Below are 20,349 nucleotides of genomic sequence, written 5' to 3'. Positions count from 1 at the left end.
CGATGCTTCGAAGAGTCTCTCATACGTGGCACTCTGGCATGTAAAGCTGCTGTCTCATAAAATAGTCTACAATCGGAGGTAACCGTCGAAAGCACGTCGAGTGGTCGTGCCACAGTCTTCCAACTCCTGCGCGGAAGCCGGAAGGACATCACGGCAGCGCAAGGCCACTCTTGCTGTTTCCAAAATGGCGGCGATCCGTGTGTCATGTGCGGGCGGTACAGCTTGGGTGATGAGGTTCTACTAATGGGACAAATGTGTACAAGTAATTGAGGGATACCTTTTTAAATTGGAGTAAGTGACAATAACCGAACTTTCGTTTTAGATCTTTAAGAGACAAAAATTGAGGATCAACCTTGAACAACCCTTATATCATTAAGCAGGATCGTAGATTGTCCATGTCTCCCAAAATTTGGACGTTCGTATTCATCGGATAAGGTTGTAAACAGGGCAGCACAATAATTCTTTGGAGGAGATGGTAAGATGCCTGTTCTTTCTTTTTACCTGTGCCACCGAAGGTGAATGGAGGTTATGTTTTAACTCCTGCTTTGTCTGTTTGTCTGTCTTTCTGTGAGCAGGATATCTCAAACAGTTGTGGATGAATTCGGCCGAAACTCGTTGGACAGGATGGATGTGTGACGAGGATAAATTGATTCGACCGGATCCGGGTACTAGAAGTTTTTTTAAAGCGATTCTTCACCATTGAGAGATGGGACCAAAAACGACATATAGCACGATATCTCAAAAAGTTGTGGACGAGTTATGACAAAACTTGGTGGATGATTTGGGTATATGGCAAGAACAAGCCGATGAGATTTTGCTTCAGGTCCAGCAGCGTAGTGGGGATGTCATTGTCTTCATTTTGTTAAATAACAATACAGATCACTGAGCAATGCAAAGTCTCCCCGACGTATACGGAGTGTGATGCATATTGAAGTGGATTTGTGTGCATACTCAGACACTTGTACAAGAGCTCACTCACTCACTGACACAGTCAGGTTGCAACGTCCTCTCCTGTTTCGTGGGGTACGTGCGAGCCTAACGAGGTATCTGTCGCACGGGGTTGCTCTCACAAGTTAACCGGTTGGTGACGTAGACAGTTACCAAACTCGCATGAACGGACACTTTAAACGAGCAAGCGACGACCGCCTTTGCTCTCCGAGAGTTCATGCGACCATTGTTAACCCGAGAGAAGTGTATCACTTGTACAAAAGTGCTTCAACTTTGATCTGGACAAGGTCTGCTGGCCTATTAGAAAAATTCCACGTGGTTTGCATTTTTAAGGATCTCTCCAGCTCTGGACAAACACTTGTCCCAATCAGAAAGGAAGTTTTCACATGGTTGCAACGTAGAATTCTTTGTTCGTCACGTCCCGTTAAACAAGTTGACGGCTAGTGGGCTATGTCTTGTCGGCTTGACTCTTTCACGAACTGAGCTGTCAGGATTAGTTTGACCGGTGCTAGTTAGGGCTGGAATTTGGAGTCTGCTCAAGGCGTCGGCGATACCTCGACCTCCTCGGTCTTCATCGAAAGACTTTGTGAGATCTTTGACGTCCACCGACTTGCGCTATCCGACGCGACACCCATCTCAACATCCATCCGAGGGACGGTGTACCCTTTTGATGCAACGCCCTGCCAGCATTCGAGTCAGGTTTATCGTCGGGTCGAGAGCCAACTCCAAACCAGACAGCTCAATTAAGCAGTCTCATCAATCAAGATCTTACCCACGAGGTGTTTAATACAGATGACCTTGAGTGGTGATAGTCCCCATGCTGTGGAGCGAGTCTTTGCATTCCACCGGGCTTGGCATTTTCATTGACTGGAAATTTAACAACTAATCACCCTACCGCCCTCTGTTATCAATTGCTGCCATCTTGATTTTCCAGCACCTCGACTAAAGCAGAAAACAAACGATTTTTTTCTGAATCCCTGACTCATGATAGATGTCACGTGGATTACGGATCTTTTTAGGGAATTTGTCTTTCCAGTGTCGTTTACAAATCTCAGTACAAATGGTCTGAGGATCATGGAGTAGCTTGTACACGGGTCACATGTGCAGGACAAAGACATCCCTATGACAAGATGTCACACACCACACTTTTACATAAACTAGAAGCACCCGCTCCCTATGGGAACCATTAGGTGGGGATCAATAATAATAATAATTAATAATGTAATACCCTTTCTCACCTGGAGGCGGCACGACACGATACACATTTACATCGACAATTTGCATCCCTCCCCACCACCCCAAGATCACCAGCAAAGATAAAAACACCCATGTACGAGACAGACAAAGGTATTTGAATATGAGTTCGAAATTACTCTGCCTTTCATCAACCAAACTCCAGGTGAACGCCACCCCTCACCATCGTTGATGGACTTTATCATGTCTGTGGATCGATGGCAGAGGTCTGTGCACATTTCCAAAAGTATGTAACGTGATAACATTGCGACATTTTGGAACACATCTCCAGCAATCCGGCACAAGCTCTTATTGTCACTCCTTTGAAGTGCTCAATGAGCTGAAGAATCGAGGCTGCAAATCACAGGTGCACGTTTTTCTAAATCATAGGTACAAATCACAGGTGCACGTTTTTCTAAATCATAGGTACAAATCACAGGTGCACGTTTTTCTAAATCATCGGTACAAATCACAGGTGCACGTTTTTCTAAATCATAGGTACAAATCACAGGTGCACGTTTTTCTAAATCATAGGTGGAAATCACAGGTGCACGTTTTTCCAAATCATAGGTACAAATCACAGGTGCACGTTTTTTCCAAATCATAGGTACAAATCACAGGTGTACTTTTTCTAAAACATAGGTACAAATCACAGGTGCACGTTTTTTTCCAAATCATAGGAACAAATCACAGGTGCACGTTTTTCTCAATCATCGGTACAAATCGCAGGTGCACATTTTTCTAAATCATCGGTACAAATCACAGGTGCACGTTTTTCTCAATCATAGGTACAAATCACAGGTGTACATTTTTCGAAATCTTAGGTACAAATTACAGGTGCACGTTTTTCGAAATCATAGGAACAAATCACAGGTGCACATTTTTCTCAATCATAGGTACAAATCGCAGGTGCACGTTTTTCTCAATCATAGGTACAAATCGCAGGTGTACATTTTTCTAAATCATCGGTACAAATCACAGGTGCACGTTTTTCTCAATCATAGGTACAAATCGCAGGTGTACATTTTTCTAAATCATCGGTACAAATCACAGGTGCACGTTTTTCTTAATCATAGGTACAAATCACAGGTGCACGTTTTTCTCAATCATAGGTACAAATCACAGGTGTACATTTTTCTCAATCATAGGTACAAATCACAGGTGTACATTTTTCGAAATCATAGGTACAAATTACAGGTGCACGTTTTTATAAATCATAGGAACAAATCACAGGTGCACATTTTTCTCAATCATAGGTACAAATCACAGGTGCACGTTTTTCTAAATCATAGGTGCAAATCACAGGTGCACGTTTTTCCAAATCATAGGTACAAATCACAGGTGCACGTTTTTCCAAATCATAGGTACAAATCACAGGTGTACTTTTTCTAAAACATAGGTACAAATCACAGGTGCACGTTTTTTCCAAATCATAGGTACAAATCACAGGTGCACGTTTTTCTCAATCATCGGTACAAATCGCAGGTGCACATTTTTCTCAATCATAGGTACAAATCACAGGTGTACATTTTTCTCAATCATAGGTACAAATCACAGGTGCACGTTTTTCTAAATCATAGGTACAAATCACAGGTGCACGTTTTTCTAAATCATAGGTGGAAATCACAGGTGCACGTTTTTCCAAATCATAGGTACAAATCACAGGTGCACGTTTTTTCCAAATCATAGGTACAAATCACAGGTGTACTTTTTCTAAAACATAGGTACAAATCACAGGTGCACGTTTTTTCCAAATCATAGGAACAAATCACAGGTGCACGTTTTTCTAAATCATAGGTACAAATCACAGGTGCACGTTTTTCTAAATCATAGGTGGAAATCACAGGTGCACGTTTTTCCAAATCATAGGTACAAATCACAGGTGCACGTTTTTTCCAAATCATAGGTACAAATCACAGGTGTACTTTTTCTAAAACATAGGTACAAATCACAGGTGCACGTTTTTTCCAAATCATAGGAACAAATCACAGGTGCACGTTTTTCTCAATCATCGGTACAAATCGCAGGTGCACATTTTTCTAAATCATCGGTACAAATCACAGGTGCACGTTTTTCTCAATCATAGGTACAAATCACAGGTGTACATTTTTCGAAATCTTAGGTGCAAATCGCAGGTGAACGTTTTTCTAAATCATAGGTGCAAATCTCAGGTGAACGTTTTTCTAAATCATAGGTGCAAATCTCAGGTGCACGTTTTTCTAAATCATAGGTGTAAATCACAGGTGCACATTTTTCTAAATCACAGGTACAAATCACAGGTACACGTTTTTCTAAATCATAGGTACAAATCACAGGTGTACGTTTTTATAAATCATTGGTACAAATCACAGGTGCACGTTTTTCTCAATCATAGGTACAAATCACAGGTGCACGTTTTTCGAAATCATCGGTACAAATCACAGGTGCACGTTTTTCTCAATCATAGGTACAAATCACAGGTGCACGTTTTTCGAAATCTTAGGTGCAAATCGCAGGTGAACGTTTTTCTAAATCATAGGTGCAAATCTCAGGTGCACGTTTTTCTAAATCATAGGTGTAAATCACAGGTGCACATTTTTCTAAATCACAGGTACAAATCACAGGTACACGTTTTTCTAAATCATAGGTACAAATCACAGGTGTACGTTTTTCTAAATCATTGGTACAAATCACAGGTGCACGTTTTTCTAAATCACAGGTGCACGTTTTTCTAAATCACAGGTGCACGTTTTTCCAAATCACAGGTGCACGTTTTCCAAATCACAGGATACCTCCATCGAACCTCCAACATAATCCTCTATGGACAATTCGGCAAAAGCTGTTTATTGCACTGATTAGGAAAATTAATTTGTTTACTTTAGGTACTACAGCACAGGATAATTGATTCATTTATGTGGTAATTAACTTGATATGGCGATTGCTTTTAATGTTTTACTCCACTTTACTGGATGAATGAATGGCAGGGTGGGGGAGGTGACCAACTTCAATTGCACTGGGAAATGGGCCACAGGGGTCTGGTTCTTACACTTCTTGGTGGATGTAAAGACCAAAGCCAGTGTCGTGTAATCGACCAAGTACGAACCAAGAAGGAGACCTTGAACCAAAAGGGTCGTTTAACCAAACAGAGAACTCAATAATATCCAAACGGGATGCACACGTGGAAGTTCTGCTATCGAACTTCGCCGAACTTGAAACGAAGGATGGTAAAGGTGGTGGGGATGGACGGTGAAGTTGTGGGACGGACTGTGAAGGTTGTGGGATGGACGGTAAAGGTGGTGCGACGGACGGTGAAGGTTGTGGGACGGACTGTGAAGGTTGTGGGATGGACGGTAAAGGTGGTGCGACGGACGGTGAAGGTTGTGGGACGGACTGTGAAGGTTGTGGGATGGACGGTAAAGGTGGTGCGACGGACGGTGAAGGTTGTGGGACGGACGGTGAAGGTTGTGGGACGGACGGTGAAGGTTGTGGGACGGACGGTGAAGGTTGTGGGACGGACTGTGAAGGTTGTGGGACGGACGGTAAAGGTGGTGCGACGGACGTTGAAGGTTGTGGGACGGACGGTGAAGGTTGTGGGACGGACGGTGAAGGTTGTGGGACGGACGGTGAAGGTTGTGGGACGGACCGTGAAGGTGGTGGGACGGACCGTGAAGGTTGTGGGACGGACCGTGAAGGTTGTGGGACGGACCGTGAAGGTTGTGGGACGGACTGTGAAGGTGGTGGGACGGACGGTGAAGGTTGTAGGACGGACGGTGAAGGTTGTAGGACGGACGGTGAAGGTTGTGGGACGGACGGTGATGGTTGTGGGACGGACGGTGAAGGTTGTGGGACGGACCGTGAAGGTGGTAGGACGGACGGTGAAGGTTGTGGGACGGACGGTGAAGGTTGTGGGACGGACCGTGAAGGTGGTGGGACGGACGGTGAAGGTTGTGGGACGGACTGTGAAGGTTGTGGGACGGACTGTGAAGGTTGTGGGACGGACGGTGAAGGTTGTGGGACGGACGGTGAAGGTTGTGGGACGGACGGTGAAGGTTGTGGGACGGACGGTGAAGGTTGTGGGACGGACGGTGAAGGTTGTGGGACGGACGGTGAAGGTTGTGGGACGGACGGTGAAGGTTGTGGGACGGACGGTGAAGGTTGTGGGACGGACGGTGAAGGTTGTGGGACGGACGGTGAAGGTTGTGGGACGGACTGTGAAGGTTGTGGGACGGACGGTGAAGGTTGTGGGACGGATGGTGAAGGTTGTGGGACGGACTGTGAAGGTTGTGGGACGGACGGTGAAGGTTGTGGGACGGATGGTGAAGGTTGTGGGACGGACGGTGATGGTTGTGGGACGGACGGTGAAGGTTGTGGGACGGACTGTGAAGGTTGTGGGACGGACGGTGAAGGTTGTGGGACGGATGGTGATGGTTGTGGGACGGACGGTAATTTTTCTTCACTGCTCATCGGTATCGATTGTTGTGGTCAGTGTGATGTTCGCTGCTCCTGTTTGTTTGTGCTAAAATGGTGGAATTTTTGACTTTCCCTCCAGGTGTTACGTGGTTGACAGGATGTTGGAAAGGTATGGATGGACACTCGCTTCTCAGCTCTCTCGCCTGGGTTCGAATCCAGACCCAGCTTTAAACCGCCATCCTGGTGTTTCCAAGGGAGAGTATCAATGTGTGCACCGTTCTGAGGATGGACATTAAGCCGGGTGTCCTGTCTGCCAGCACTTCGTTGGTGGATGTTCAAAGATCCCATGGTGTGTGTGCTTCACAAAGAATAGGCGAGTTATCTCCAGTCCCCTGAATAAATTACAAATGCATTCCCTAACTTCCTGTGTTCGAGTGGCGACCCTTCCATGACTGTAACCCCCTATACCCAGTATGCACCATATATACTCCTTTCTTTTCCCCCTTTTTACTCCTCTTTCTCTTTCTCTCTTTCTCACAACTTATTTCATGAACGGCCACAATTGTTCCCACGTTCTCGTGGGGTTGGGACGTTTTTGGCCTAAGTCTTACACGAACAGGTTGGCCAGGCCTGACGCTCGACTTCGTCGTTCGGGAAGGAATTTGGCCATGGTGCCGGCGATAACTCGCCTACTCAAATAACAATTAAAGCAAACGTGTTGGGTGTTGCTTGTCGGAGCTGAACTCAGTGCTGTTAAGATGGTAGCCATGAGTGACAATCACTACTCACCAGAATCATTGCTCACCTCCACTCATTCGTTTCTCTTTTTTTCCCGCCTGTGGAACAAACTTCCACCTTCCAATCAATCTCATTCTTCCCTCCAGGTCTTCAAGACAGCTGTTCACCACCATCTCAGATCATCCCCCATCCAAACCCATGATGTTTTATTACCTCATTAACCCCCCCAACCCCCTCCTCCAGTTTTCCCTCCTTGGTGTTTCCTTCCGTGTCCATCTTGTCCACCCCGTGCACGCTTGTCTTGCGTCCTGTTCTTGCAGATTACCTCCTGATCCGTTCAGTGGACGAGCTCTTCCACGAGCCTCGACCGTGTATATAGATAATATCTCATCAGAATCGGGTGATTTAACTTTGATTGAAGAGCAAAGTAGTCGTTGTTCTTTCATGGTCACAACTCGCAATTATTCCAATATTGTAAAGAATAATGATGAAATATAATTATTTGTGTCCATCTATTAATTACGTACGCAAATGTGGCCGACTTTTTGACACGAACTCCGTGGACGACAAGCATACTCATTCCATCTCTCCTCTCTCTCTCTCCTCTCTCTCCTCTCTCTCCTCTCTCTCCTCTCTCTCCTCTCTCTCCTCTCTCTCCTCTCTCTCCTCTCTCTCCTCTCTCTCCTCTCTCTCCTCTCTCTCCTCTCTCTCCTCTCTCTCCTCTCTCTCCTCTCTCTCCTCTCATGCATCCTTCTCGCTCCACCAACCCATTCAACACTGTGGACAAGACCACGCATTGCAAGGTCCTAATATTGCGGCTCCACTCGACCAAAAGGTCTTTTTACAGATAAATTTACCGTTGACGAGATTTGGACGCAGCATGAGGTCAACTAAGGCCTAAGTCACATTTGCTCTCCGGCGAGGATACGGCGGCCGTACCCCCCCCCCTCCGAATTGACAGAAACGTGCGGCGGCCGCAGAGTTTCTGCGGTGGCCTCAGGGTGGCCCTACGCCGTATGGCTATATTTCACAGGCCGTAAGGTTGCCATGGAATTATAACACGGAGTTATACCTTTTTTTCATTTCTACGTTCGCCGTAGCAATTCGACAAGCCGAAAAAAAAATACTGGTAAAAAAATTAATAAATAAATTAACCCACTCGTTACCGTCCGTCTGGTCGCAGGTTCGCCTTAGGGCCCCCCCTTGCGGCCCCCCTGCGGGCATCTTGCGTCTGCCTAGAAAATTATATGGCCGCCGCAGGAACGCCCAAGGTCACCGTGCAACATCAAATCAAAGACTGTACGGCAACCCCACGTTTTCGGTCTCCACAATTTATAAATACGCCATGCAGCTCCCCGAAAAATAAAAACGTGTGACTGCTACATTGTGTGACCGTGGAAATACTGCGGCCACCGTATAATTGCTAGTGGCCATAGATTTTGGAGACCCCACGGCCGCCGTGCCAAATGTGACAGGCCTAAACCGTCGGGACTGTGATGGAGGAGTGAGCTGGTGAGTGGAAATGTGGGATTCGGTGGGTCTTCAATGTGGTTGGTTGGTTGTGTTCATGACTAGGTGGTTGGTTGGATGTGATCATGGTGAGGTGGTTGGTTGGATGTGATCATGGCTAGGTGGTTGGTTGGATGTGATCATGTCTAGGTGGTTGGTTGGATGTGATCATGGCTGGGTGGTTGGTTGGATGTGATCATGGCTAGGTGGTTGGTTGGATGTGATCATGGTGAGGTGGTTGGTTGGATGTGATCATGGCTAGGTGGTTGGTTGGATGTGATCATGTCTAGGTGGTTGGTTGGATGTGATCATGGCTAGGTGGTTGGTTGGATGTGTTAATCGCTCAGTGGTTGGTTGGATGTGATCTTGTCTAGGTGGTTGGTTGGATGTGATCATGGCTAGGTGGTTGGTTGGATGTGTTAATCGCTCAGTGGTTGGTTGGATGTGATCATGGCTGGGTGGTTGGTTGGATGTGATCATGGCTAGGTGGTTGATTGGTTGTGATCATGGCTCGGTGGTTGGTTGGATCGCAAGATGGTTGAGAAATTCTTCCCTCCTTCCCTCCAAGGAATCTCATTCCTCCTTCCAGGAACTCAAGACTGCTCTTCCCACCATCTCAGGTCATGCCCCCCCCCCCATCCAAAGCCATCATCTTTTCTATTTCTTCCCCCATTAACCCTCCTTTAGCCCACCTCTTTACGAGTTTCCAGTGTTGTTCTTCCTCTTCTGTGTTGAGACTTTGTGCCTGTTTCCATCTTCTTCACCCCCCCCCACACTCATTCTTCCCCCCCCCCACACTCATTCTTCCCCCCACACTCATTCTTCCCCCCCACACTCATTCTTCCCCCCACACTCATTCTTCCCCCCACACTCATTCTTCCCCCCCCCACACTCATTCTTCCCCCCCACACTCATTCTTCCCCCCCCCCCACACTCATTCTTCCCCCCCCCCACACTCATTCTTCCCCACATCCCTTATTTCTCCAAGTCTCCATCAACTTTAACCCTGGTATTGGTGTGTTTACCCCCTCCCTTTCTACTGGCCCTTTTGTTCTATTACGTCCTCATCCATAATGTGATGTAGCTCCTCAATGAGCCTCGACATTGTACAAACTAGTACGTGCCCGTAAAAAAAAAAACATAATAATAAATAAATAAACCACACAGGCCGTTTTTGCTCTCACGTGCTCGTCCGTGCGTGACCCGGAAGTTCGATATTATTCGCAGTTACGATTATTCGCAATTTATTTTTAATACCCAATTATTCAATTAGCGCCAACGTATTTTACCTTTTCGCAATGTCGTGACAAGGAAAAACAAAAAGAGAAGAGAAGAGAGAGAAAAAAAATTTACTTCCTGGTTCGGAGCATACCAGCACTCTGATGTTCCCGAAATTTATACACCATCTAATATGAAAACGATCATAACTTGGGGGCATTGTGTTTATCTATAAATGCGCATAAGAAATCGAGAAATTATTAGAATACACGAAGTAATCACTCTCCGGAAGCCCGTACGTTGTAACCGTAATGGGGAGCGCGGCTGAGGTTCCCTTCCCTATCGGCCACGCCCACGCAGCAACGTGTCTTGTCATTGGTTTGGTAAATAAATGGCCATTACTTGGGAACCACTTGTCCGATTAATCTCAAACCTTGAAAAGGCACATCCTCAGGTCCCCAGCAATATACCTGGCAAGTTTCAATTAGGTCGGACCAGTGGTTGTCGAGAAACAGCACACACACACACACACACACACACACACACACACACACACACACACACACACACACACACACACACACACACACACACACACACACACACACACACACACACACACATCGCTGGAATTATAGATAGAAGATAGATAATAAATAATTAATTGATTTTCTCCATTCCTTTGATTTCCATGATACTCTTATAAAACGTTCATCAACGACACATTTGAATAAGAAAACATTCTAAATACGTTTACAAACCAGCTCACGAACTAAAGGCTTCCTTGCTCTGGGTTTGATTCCAGCAGTTAACTCCCGTTGTGGTGCAATCGCCAGAGAGTGGTGCTGCATCATGGAGCATGCAGTCCTTTCAAGGGAGGAGGGGGGGACCTGATTCCAGCTGATTCTCCATGAGCACATCATCACTGTTACTGTTTGGTGCATCATCGATGCTGGGGTGGAATGTTCGTCCATCTCTCTAACAAAGGTAATGTAATGTCTGGACTTTAATACTTTTTCAAGGGATATATTGCTAATCGATACCCACAAACAACAAGATGGCGGCGAGTGAAACATCCTGAAGGATGGACTGGTGAATGATTATTAAATTTATGGGAGACGAAGGCGTCGTCACGCATGTTGGAATCCAGTGAATGACTGCGTAGGACATAGTGATGGGTTCATGTTGGTGATGTTCGTATTAAAGAGCATTTTGGGGGCAAGTTTGAATGAACAAGACATTTAAGATTGATTTAAGGGAATACAAACTACCACGACTACCTTAACAGCCCCAAATTGGTCCCACCTTCTTGGTGGAGTCGGTTGGAGAAAGTTTTGGGCACCAAGTCTATCACAAGACCTCTGGCCAGGTCTGACGTCCCACCGAAAGCGATGCGGGCAGGAATTTGTCATTTGTTCAGATTGCCGGCGATAACTCACCGACTCGCGAACGTCCATCTGGATGAATCGCCTTGTACGTGAAGCACCAGGACGGCAGTTTATGTAGTCTGTGTCCAAAACTTGAATTCCAAAACAACGCTCGTATGACCGGTTGCTGACGTCACCTTTCACAAATGCACACAAAAGTCACCTCTGCGGTGACCCTCCGATGATGTGATGGAAAGACAGCAGACTGGTTGTGTTGGCATTTTGAAACAAAGTTGTCATCTCCAAACTCGTGGGTACAAAGCGCACACACACGCACACGCACACGCACACGCACGCACACACACGCACACACGCACACACACCACCTCCATGAAGTGCAGACAACCCATCAAAAGATGAGCTATCATAATGGGCAATGTGTACCAGGCACGTCGAGTACTTTCCAGACGTATTGATGCGACACCGAGTACTGGAACACGGAGGAAAAATTAGTACAAACAGGTCATTGTTGGGGGCACCACGTCAGTGCCAGGCTCTTGGCAGACTACCAAAGGCATATGAATAATAAGAACCAAAAAACAACAACATTGAATTGAGGTTTTTCTGACTTGTTTTGTTTCCATTCATGCTTTGCAAACACACTTTACCAAAAGGAGCTTCGACTTGGAACTTTTGGCTCTGTGCTTAGGAATATTGTAATTGGGGTCCATTTTGTCGAATCCAGTATGTACGAGCTAATGCACTCGGTTGTTAGATTATATGTGACACGTGTATCATCTTTACGAGTCGGGGAAGGGTCTTTCTGCAGTTCCTTCTTGGTAGGTCGCTGGCAATAAATCACCCTCCGTTAACTGCGCTATCGCTCTCCTCGACCCACCTGACACCTTCACCTTTCATCTCGGCCAACACTACTTTTACCTACCCCTCCATTCACACCCATGGCCACAAACGTCCCACGTCCCTCTCCCACCGCCCCCCTCCTTCCTTTGAAATGACCATCTCGTCTCATAAAACCAGTCCTGCACCAACTCATTCACTCCTTCCCTTCTAGCCTCCTTCCTCAAGTCTCAAATTCCCCCCTATTTTATCGTCATTGTGAACCACTTCTACTCAAAGCATATACTTCTCCCCACACACAAACCCAACGGAAGCTGTTAAGCCTTACAAACTATGGATGCCCCCACTCCCCCCACCAAAAAAAAAATCTCCTGTCCCAAAATCAACAAAAAGCTACCTTCCAACTTTCCTGCAGTCCCATGATACTCTGAATCATGAATTGCTCCCTTAACACCATGAAATGCACCCTCCTACCTTTCCCCCTAGATTTTGAACTCCCCCCCTAGACAATTAGCTGCACTCCTCACAGCATCCCTCCCGATTGTGAACCAATTCCCACAAACATCCTCCAGGACAGTGAACTGCCCACCCTTACCTAAAAATGGCCATGAACTCTCTTTCCCCCTCCAGAATGTTTAATGTCACCATCTTCACCAAAAAAAAAACCTCAAACTGCTCCCCCTAACCAAAAAAACCAACAACAACAGTGTGAACCCCCTCCCCTTCCCCACCAGAAGGCAGGAGGACAAATAGATATTGTGTTCAGAGACAGATGGTAGGCGGAGAGGCCTTGGCCCAGAAGAATCTAGGCAAACAATGGACACAACTCAACTCTCAATCGGAGCCAGGCTTGAGTTTGCAATTGATACGAGCAGAGAATGATTTAGGGGCGAAACACTGGCACCAAGGCACTACCGGTCCACACAGTAGGCAGACAACTAGGCCCTGGTGGAGCTCGTGTCACCTTTACACACGAAGGGTTCGAGTGCTATCGGCCTCAGACGTACAATATGTTTTGGTCAATATAAGCTGGAGTTGCCATTAAAAAACAGCAACAAGCAATGACAAAACGATCGAACAATGGAACCAATGCAGAAGGTCGGGGCAAGTCCAAGGAGATTTCATTGCAGTTGCAGATGTTTTAAGTTCTTTTTCTCTTAAATGGTTATTGAAGGTCTTGCAGCAGTTTGCTTGTTTTATGAGTTGCAAAACTTTAAAAATCCACCTTTCCGTGGTAATATGTACCTCGTCAAGAGGTACCACCCCATTATGTTTTTTTCAGTTGAACGACTGTGTACTCCAAAATGTAGCACTGTGGGGATCATCAGGGGGCAGTGGTTTTCTTTTTTAGATAGATATCCTACTCTGCGGAATTGAGAGCAAATTGAACTGGGTAATGGAATATTTTTTACAAAAATGAGCATTTCTGTATTTTGTTGTGATGTTTTGCTCAGGTTGAGTGGAATGGTTGATGATGTAATTACCTGCACCACCAAAGGTGGGAGGTTATGTTTTTCACCCCTGTCTGTTAGTATGTTTGTATGTCTGTGAGCAGGATATCTCAAAAAGTTGTGCACAGATTCGGATGAACTTTGGTGTTGGGTGTGTGTGTGTGTGTGTGTGTGTGTGTGTGTGTGTGTGTGTGTGTGTGTGTGTGTGTGTGTGTGTGTGTGTGTGTGTGTGTGTGTGTGTGTGTGTGTGCCATTAACGAAATGATTGCAGTTTAGTGAAGATCTGGATCTGGATCCGAGAATCTTTTAAGCGATTCTTCACCATTGAGTGTGTCCGTCTGTCTGTCTGTGCCTGTGTCTGTCTGTGCCTGTGCCTGTGTCTGTCTGTGCCTGTGTCTGTCTGTGCCTGTGTCTGTCTGTCTGTCTGTCTGTCTGTCTGTCTGTCTGTCTGTCTCTCTCTCTCTCTCTCTCTCTCTCTCTCTCTCTCTCTCTCTCTCTCTCTCTCTCTCTCTCTCTCTCTCTCTCTCTCTCTCTCTCTCTCTCTCTCTCTCTCTCTCTCTCTCTCTCTCTCTCTCTCTCTCTCTCTCTCTCTCTCTCTCTCTCTCTCTCTCTCTCTCTCTCTCTCTCTCTCTCTCCCCCCCCCCCCTCTCTGCTGTTTGCATCATTGGTAAGGACGCGGCTATGCCGCTGATGTAGTGTCCCCCTTACCAGTACACTGGTGCTCATTTTGCCAACCTCGGAAGGATGACATGCTGAGTCAACCTCCTGGTGTATTTTTAAATTCAGCGGCCAACGGGGCTTGAACCCAGAACCCTAGGATCCCAAGCCACCACCCTAACCACTAAGCCAACACCAGGTTTACCATTGAGTGATCGGGCCAAAAACGATGTAATTCAGAATATCTAAAAATGTTATGGACGGATTTTATGACAAAATTTGATGGATGAATGAGTTGGGTAGGAGAAAAGAATAAGCTGATTCGATTTTGGTTCAGGTCCGAATCCTGATCCGGCCTATCGGTGTGATACAAAACGTAAAGTGTTCAGCCTGGAAGAGGTATGCGCTGTACTGAGTGCCGTTCCAGTTACGCTCGTGAGAGGAGAGGGCACTGCATTGGGGTCCGTTTATTAATTGCAAAATCGAAGATTTTTCAAGTGTATTGGTCAGTCGATTTTGTAATTTGTCTGTCTGTTGGGTCGCTGAAATAGGTGACCCTTATTGTCAGTAATTTTGTCTATTTGTTTGGATGTTTGCTTGGATGTTTGTTCGTTTGTCATCAGTATAATTGGTAGTAAACGTGGGCGGATTTTGACCAAACTCGGGTGGTAGGTACATCTTATGACCTTGTGCTTTGGAAATTGTGATGGTTGCTAGGGACGCTGTGGTTCCCTAGCAACAACCGAAAAACCTTCAAAATCGGTACCGTTCACGCGAAATCAATTCCGAAAGCCATTATCCCACGTAGGGTTATGAAATTTGGCACGAATGATCTCCAGGTGATGCTCTATCAAATATATTCCACTTTTTGTGATATATGGACTACTTTACCCGCAGCGCCCCCTACAATTAGGGTATGCGCGAAAATTGGCGAAAATTGAAGGCCCCCTAGCGACCAGGTGAGTGCATCGATACGAATGAAACTTTGCAGGTTCATGGTACTCAATGAGTACTTCAACTTTGCCTCAGGACATATTGACCGATTTCGCTTAGGTCAGGGGTCAAAGGTCAATTAGTGCAAAAATAAATAATATGCGAGACCTGGAGGTGCCTTCGCGCCAAATGCTACTCCTCCTAGGGTTATGTTCGGATGGTCATGAAAATTCACACAAATCGTCTGGAATACATTGTGCACAAACGATCGAGCCGGATTTTCGATTTAGATCTTTGTTCACCCACAGCACCCCCTCAAACTTTGGGGATTTCCGATTTCAAACCGCATTTTCGGTACTTTTCATTCACATGGATACCTAGTAGTTATCAGTAGATGGAACTGGATGAGATTTGATATGCATAATCTTAAGGTGATTCCCTATCCGATATATGACATCCAAATTTGCTCTATATCTTATAGTTTCCATGCTCGGCGACCCATCGCTGCCTACCGGCTTGTTTGTCTTTGTTTGTTTGTTTGTCAATCACCTACAGGGCACAATTTTCAATCGATCTTCACAAAACTTCACCACATGGTAGAGTTTGTTATAGGCAAGAAGCCTATTGTTTTTGAGGTCAAAAAGGTCAACATCGGCCAAAGGTCAACGAAGTTGACATATTGCTAAAATCATCAATTTTCATCTGATTGACTTGAAATTTGAAGAGGATTTCAGGTCACTGAATTCAACTAGCCAATTATTTTTGAGGTCAACATTGGTCCAAGGTCAACAACTAAGGTGGTGTTTCTAAAATCCTCAATTTTCATCCAATTGACTTGAAATTTGAAGAGGATTTGCGTATTTGGTCATTTAATTCAACCACCCATTGTTTTTGAGGTCAAATTTGTTTTATGGATTTTGCAAGTATCGTGCTCTGCACGACGTCTTCTTCTTGTTTGTTTGTCAGTCACATTTCCAAACCGATTGTCATGAAACTTTACCAAGCTGTAGAGGTAGTCTCAACTGAGAAGAAGCCTATTGATTTTGATGTCAAAGGTCATCTTGAGGTCAAATTTCTAAAATCGTCATTTTTCATCCGATTGACTTCAAAGTTGAACATGATTTGCATATTTCATCACTGGATTGGGAAACCAACTATTTGAGGTTAAAAGGTCAACTCAAGGTCAAACTTATAAATTATCTATTTGTATTTGAAAAAATCATCAATTTTCTTCCTATTGACTTTTAAAATTAAACAGCAATTGCATAGTCCATCACTGAATTGGGAAAATAACTATTTTTGAGGTCAAATCAAGGTCAAACTTCTAAAATACAAATACAAGAAAATCAGATGCAGGTGGAGGCCATTCAGTCCATAATGCTTGTGCAACATTAACACCCACACTTATTTATCAACACAAGATCCAAGAAAGAAAATGCAAATTTATTTATTTATTTATTTATTTATTTATAATAAAGTGTTTTCATGGTTTTTGTTTTGAAGTTTTTGTATCCCCCCCCCCCCGCTGCCCCCCTCAGAGGAGGGGGCATGGACGATTAAAAAACACACATCAAGCACACAACACCCCTTGACGAGACCCCAACCAACAACACTCCAGACACATGCACACAATCACCCATCAATGCTCAAGCTACAGAAAAGTCCTGCCAACATCCCTATACCCCTCTATCTCCATAATTTCCAGGTACCTATCTAATTCTAATTTAAACTTATCTACTGTTTCTGCTGCCACTATCTTTCCAGGCAGACCATTCCATGCATTAACTACTCTGAGTAATCATCAAATTTCATCTGAAAAATCCTCAATTTTCATCTGATTAACCTGAAAATTAAGCATCTATTGTATAGTGAGTGCATCATTCAATTTAGAAACCAACTATTTTTAAGGTCAAAGGTCAAGTCGAGGTCAAACTTCTAAAATAATCAATTTTCATCCGATTAACCTGAGCATTGATTAAGATTGTCAATTTTATCTCAATGAAATGGACAATTTGATGTATCCATGGCAACCTTTGGAGAGGGGGGTGGATTTTGCAAGTATCATAAACTGCACAACGTCTTTTTCTTGTTTGTCCGCAAAGAAGGTGAGTGTGTGTATTAATTACATTGGACCCTTTCAAACCTTAAGACTCTTAATAGCCTTTAAGACCCCTAAGACCCTTCAAACCCATTAACACCCTTAAAGAACCCTAAGGTCCTTTAGACACCTTGGACCTCTAAGACCCTTTAGACCCCCAATAGCCTTTAAGACACTTTTCGACCACTAACACCCCATTAAAATCCCTCAGGTTCTTTGGAATCCTAACACCCTTTAAGACCTCGAAGATCCTTAAGATCCTTTAGACCCCAATACCCTTTAAGAACCTTTAGAACCCAAAGGCCCTGAAGACCCCGAAGGCGCCATAGACTCTATTACACCTTTAGAACCCTTAGACTCCTTTCTCTCCGTTGGACCTTCACACTTTGTAGACTTTTTAATACCATGTTGACCCCTTTGATGTTTCGACCCTTTTTATACCTTTAGGAACCTTTACATCCCTTCCAACCCTTCAGACCTTAAATTACACCCTTGATACCCCTTTGACCTTTTCAGACCTTTTGACCTTTCAACCTTTTCACCTTCATAACTTTTCAAACCTTTGACCATTACACATTTACAACAAGACCATTTAGACCTTTCATTTGCAACCACCGACCTTTCATTTCGTACATCCTTGCATGTATTTGCCACACAAAGTACACCACACAAAACAAGTCCTGGCGAGGGTCTGCAATCTCTGATTGTTCTTTCTTAGTTTCTTGTTATTGTTGTTTTGGGATTTTGAATTAATTACATACACGATTATTATCCTCACCAGAGGAGTGGGTATTGTATTTGGGACTGTTTGTCTGTTTGTCTGCACAGAACGTAAGTGTTTTTCTGTTTGTCTGCACAGAACATAAGTGTTTCTGTTTGTCTGCACAGAACGTAAGTGTTTTTCTGTTTGTCTGCACAGAACGTAAGTGTTTTTCTGTTTGTCTGCACAGAACGTAAGTGTTTTTCTGTTTGTCTGCACAGAACGTAAGTGTTTTTCTGTTTGTCTGCACAGAACGTAAGTGTTTTTCTGTTTGTCTGCACAGAACGTAAGTGTTTTTCTGTTTGTCTGCACAGAACGTAAGTGTTTTTCTGTTTGTCTGCACAGAACGTAAGTGTTTTTCTGTTTGTCTGCACAGAACGTAAGTGTTTTTCTCTGCAACCGCTTGTTGGATTCAGACGGAATTTTCACCATGGGAGCGACTACTCATGTAGAATGTTGTAAAAATAACTATGATGTCAGAGGTCACGTAGTATGGTAGCCATGTTCAAAAAAAGGAAAAACATTGGACCTCCATCTCCGAAACCGCACCAATAAAAAAAAATTGAAACTTTGTGCATGGAAAGTACTCCACATGGGAAATAAGTTCGATTTTTTAAATGATGTCATCGGTGCCTTCATTGTGACGTCATAATTGCATATGTAGAACGCTACACCTGATCAGTATGAAAATTTTTGAGGGTCATCTCGAGATAAATTGGTCCACAGGAAAAAAAATGTTGATGTTATCGGTCACATGGTTCGGCAGCCATATTGCTTTAAAAAAGCCATATTCCCTTTCTTGCCTCCAGTATCTTGGTTGAGGCTCATTCTTCGTGTCAAAGGCCTGCTTCTCTTGTTCTCTCATTTCTTTCATACCAAGAGGTGTTGCTTTTGCTTCTGCTTGATACTTTGATCTGTAAACCACATGATATTTCACCTCTTCTGCTGTGGAAACTTATCCATGTAAGTAACTGGTCTTCTTTCTTCCGACGTGCATACTTTGTCACATTTTCTTTGAAGTTGGTCGTTTCGACATTCACCGTTGCTCCGTCTCTTTTACCTTCTTCTTCACAGGACAACAGGAAAGGCACACTTGAGGAGATATCCCTGTTCCTTCTTTACTGATATCTGAGCGGGTTGTTCTCTTTGATTTTTCGGCGAATTTGTCCTCTGCGTTTGTGGAAGCAGCATCGACAGCATCCACGACATCTCGATGTAGTTTTGACAAAGCGGTGACTTGTTTGTAGCAGCCCATATGGATGGAATCCGTGAACTGTGTCGATCTCTTCAGGAAGCATGTCTGCATACTTCAAGGCATGTTGCTTCCATGCAGTAAGAACCAGTTTTAATTTTTGCAATGTGTCGTTGTTGAAGAGAATGACGTCACCGTGGTCTGCAGAGACCAGAGAGTCTGAGGAAAGGGAGTTGAGGAGAACATAGAGTGAAGAACCTTGAGGAGAAACGGTTGTTCTGTCGGCGCCTTCCTGCCTGCTTGCCTACCTCTGCTTGCTCATCGTGCCTCGATCCTGCCACGTCCCCTCATCACCTGCTCGTTACCTCGACCAGAGATTAAACATCCAGTTCTCCCCCCCCCCGCTTTTTCCCCCCAACTGTGATTAAATCTGATATGTGGTGCCATACATTTTATCTCACCGTATGTAATTCATTATTTATTTATTCATTTATTGCATTCCCTTACTTCCATCCCAACCCGCCATCTTATTACTTTTGGCGGGTCAACCTTCCCCTGGTTGTTTGTGTTGTGTGGGAAATAAATCCGTTGGTTTTTCCAAAAGCTTGAAGGTTTTCATGTTTCTCCTCGGTTCTTGCGCATGAAAACTCCCCATTAATTGAATGAGGTCTGAGGGAATTAAAGGCAGTTATGCATATCCATCCATCATTGTCTTAATCGACCTGGACAACATTATATATATATATATATATATATATATATATATATATATATATATATATATATATATATATATATATTATTTATTAATAATAAAGTGGACGTGCATATAATCATGATTCATGTGCATGTACATGAATGTATATATACAATCATGGTGTGTGTGTGTGTGTGTGTGTGTGTGTGTGTGTGTGTGTGTGTGTGTGTGTGTGTGTGTGTGTGTGTGTTTTTCCATTTCCTATCTGCTATCACCTGTCGTCATCTCCACACACGGTACC

At 44.4% G+C, this 20,349-nt stretch overlaps 1 protein-coding gene across 5 annotated transcripts; it reads left to right on the top strand.

The window, feature by feature from the left end:
• Positions 1-671: 671 nt before the first annotated feature.
• LOC147009589 (uncharacterized) lies at positions 672-20,024 on the top strand. Of its 5 annotated transcripts, none has more exons than XR_015052962.1 (4): positions 672-5,384; positions 6,710-6,943; positions 10,844-11,022; positions 19,234-19,997. XR_015052962.1 is itself a non-coding variant. In XM_085862578.1 (4 exons), exons 1-2 carry the CDS (start codon positions 5,567-5,569, stop codon positions 6,799-6,801), a joined length of 1,128 nt encoding a protein of 375 aa, XP_085718704.1. In that variant the 5' UTR covers positions 5,543-5,566; the 3' UTR covers positions 6,802-6,919; positions 10,844-11,022; positions 19,234-20,023. The 5 variants fall into 5 exon arrangements, 4 of the variants coding, with proteins under 4 accessions (XP_085718704.1, XP_085718703.1, XP_085718702.1 ...); XM_085862578.1 differs by lacking the exon at positions 672-5,384 and adding an exon at positions 5,543-6,602 and having other exon boundaries at positions 6,710-6,919; positions 19,234-20,023; XM_085862577.1 differs by lacking the exon at positions 672-5,384 and adding an exon at positions 5,543-6,602 and having other exon boundaries at positions 6,710-6,919; positions 10,841-11,022; positions 19,234-20,023.
• Positions 20,025-20,349: the final 325 nt, after the last annotated feature.

Source organism: Eptatretus burgeri, chromosome 17, assembly GCF_056783735.1.
Source record: "Eptatretus burgeri isolate ZD-2024b chromosome 17, Ebu_testis_v1, whole genome shotgun sequence".
Classification (NCBI taxonomy): Eukaryota; Metazoa; Chordata; class Myxini; order Myxiniformes; family Myxinidae; genus Eptatretus; species Eptatretus burgeri.
Note: the sequence above shows the minus strand (reverse complement) of the source record. Positions and strands in the feature narration are given on the sequence as shown.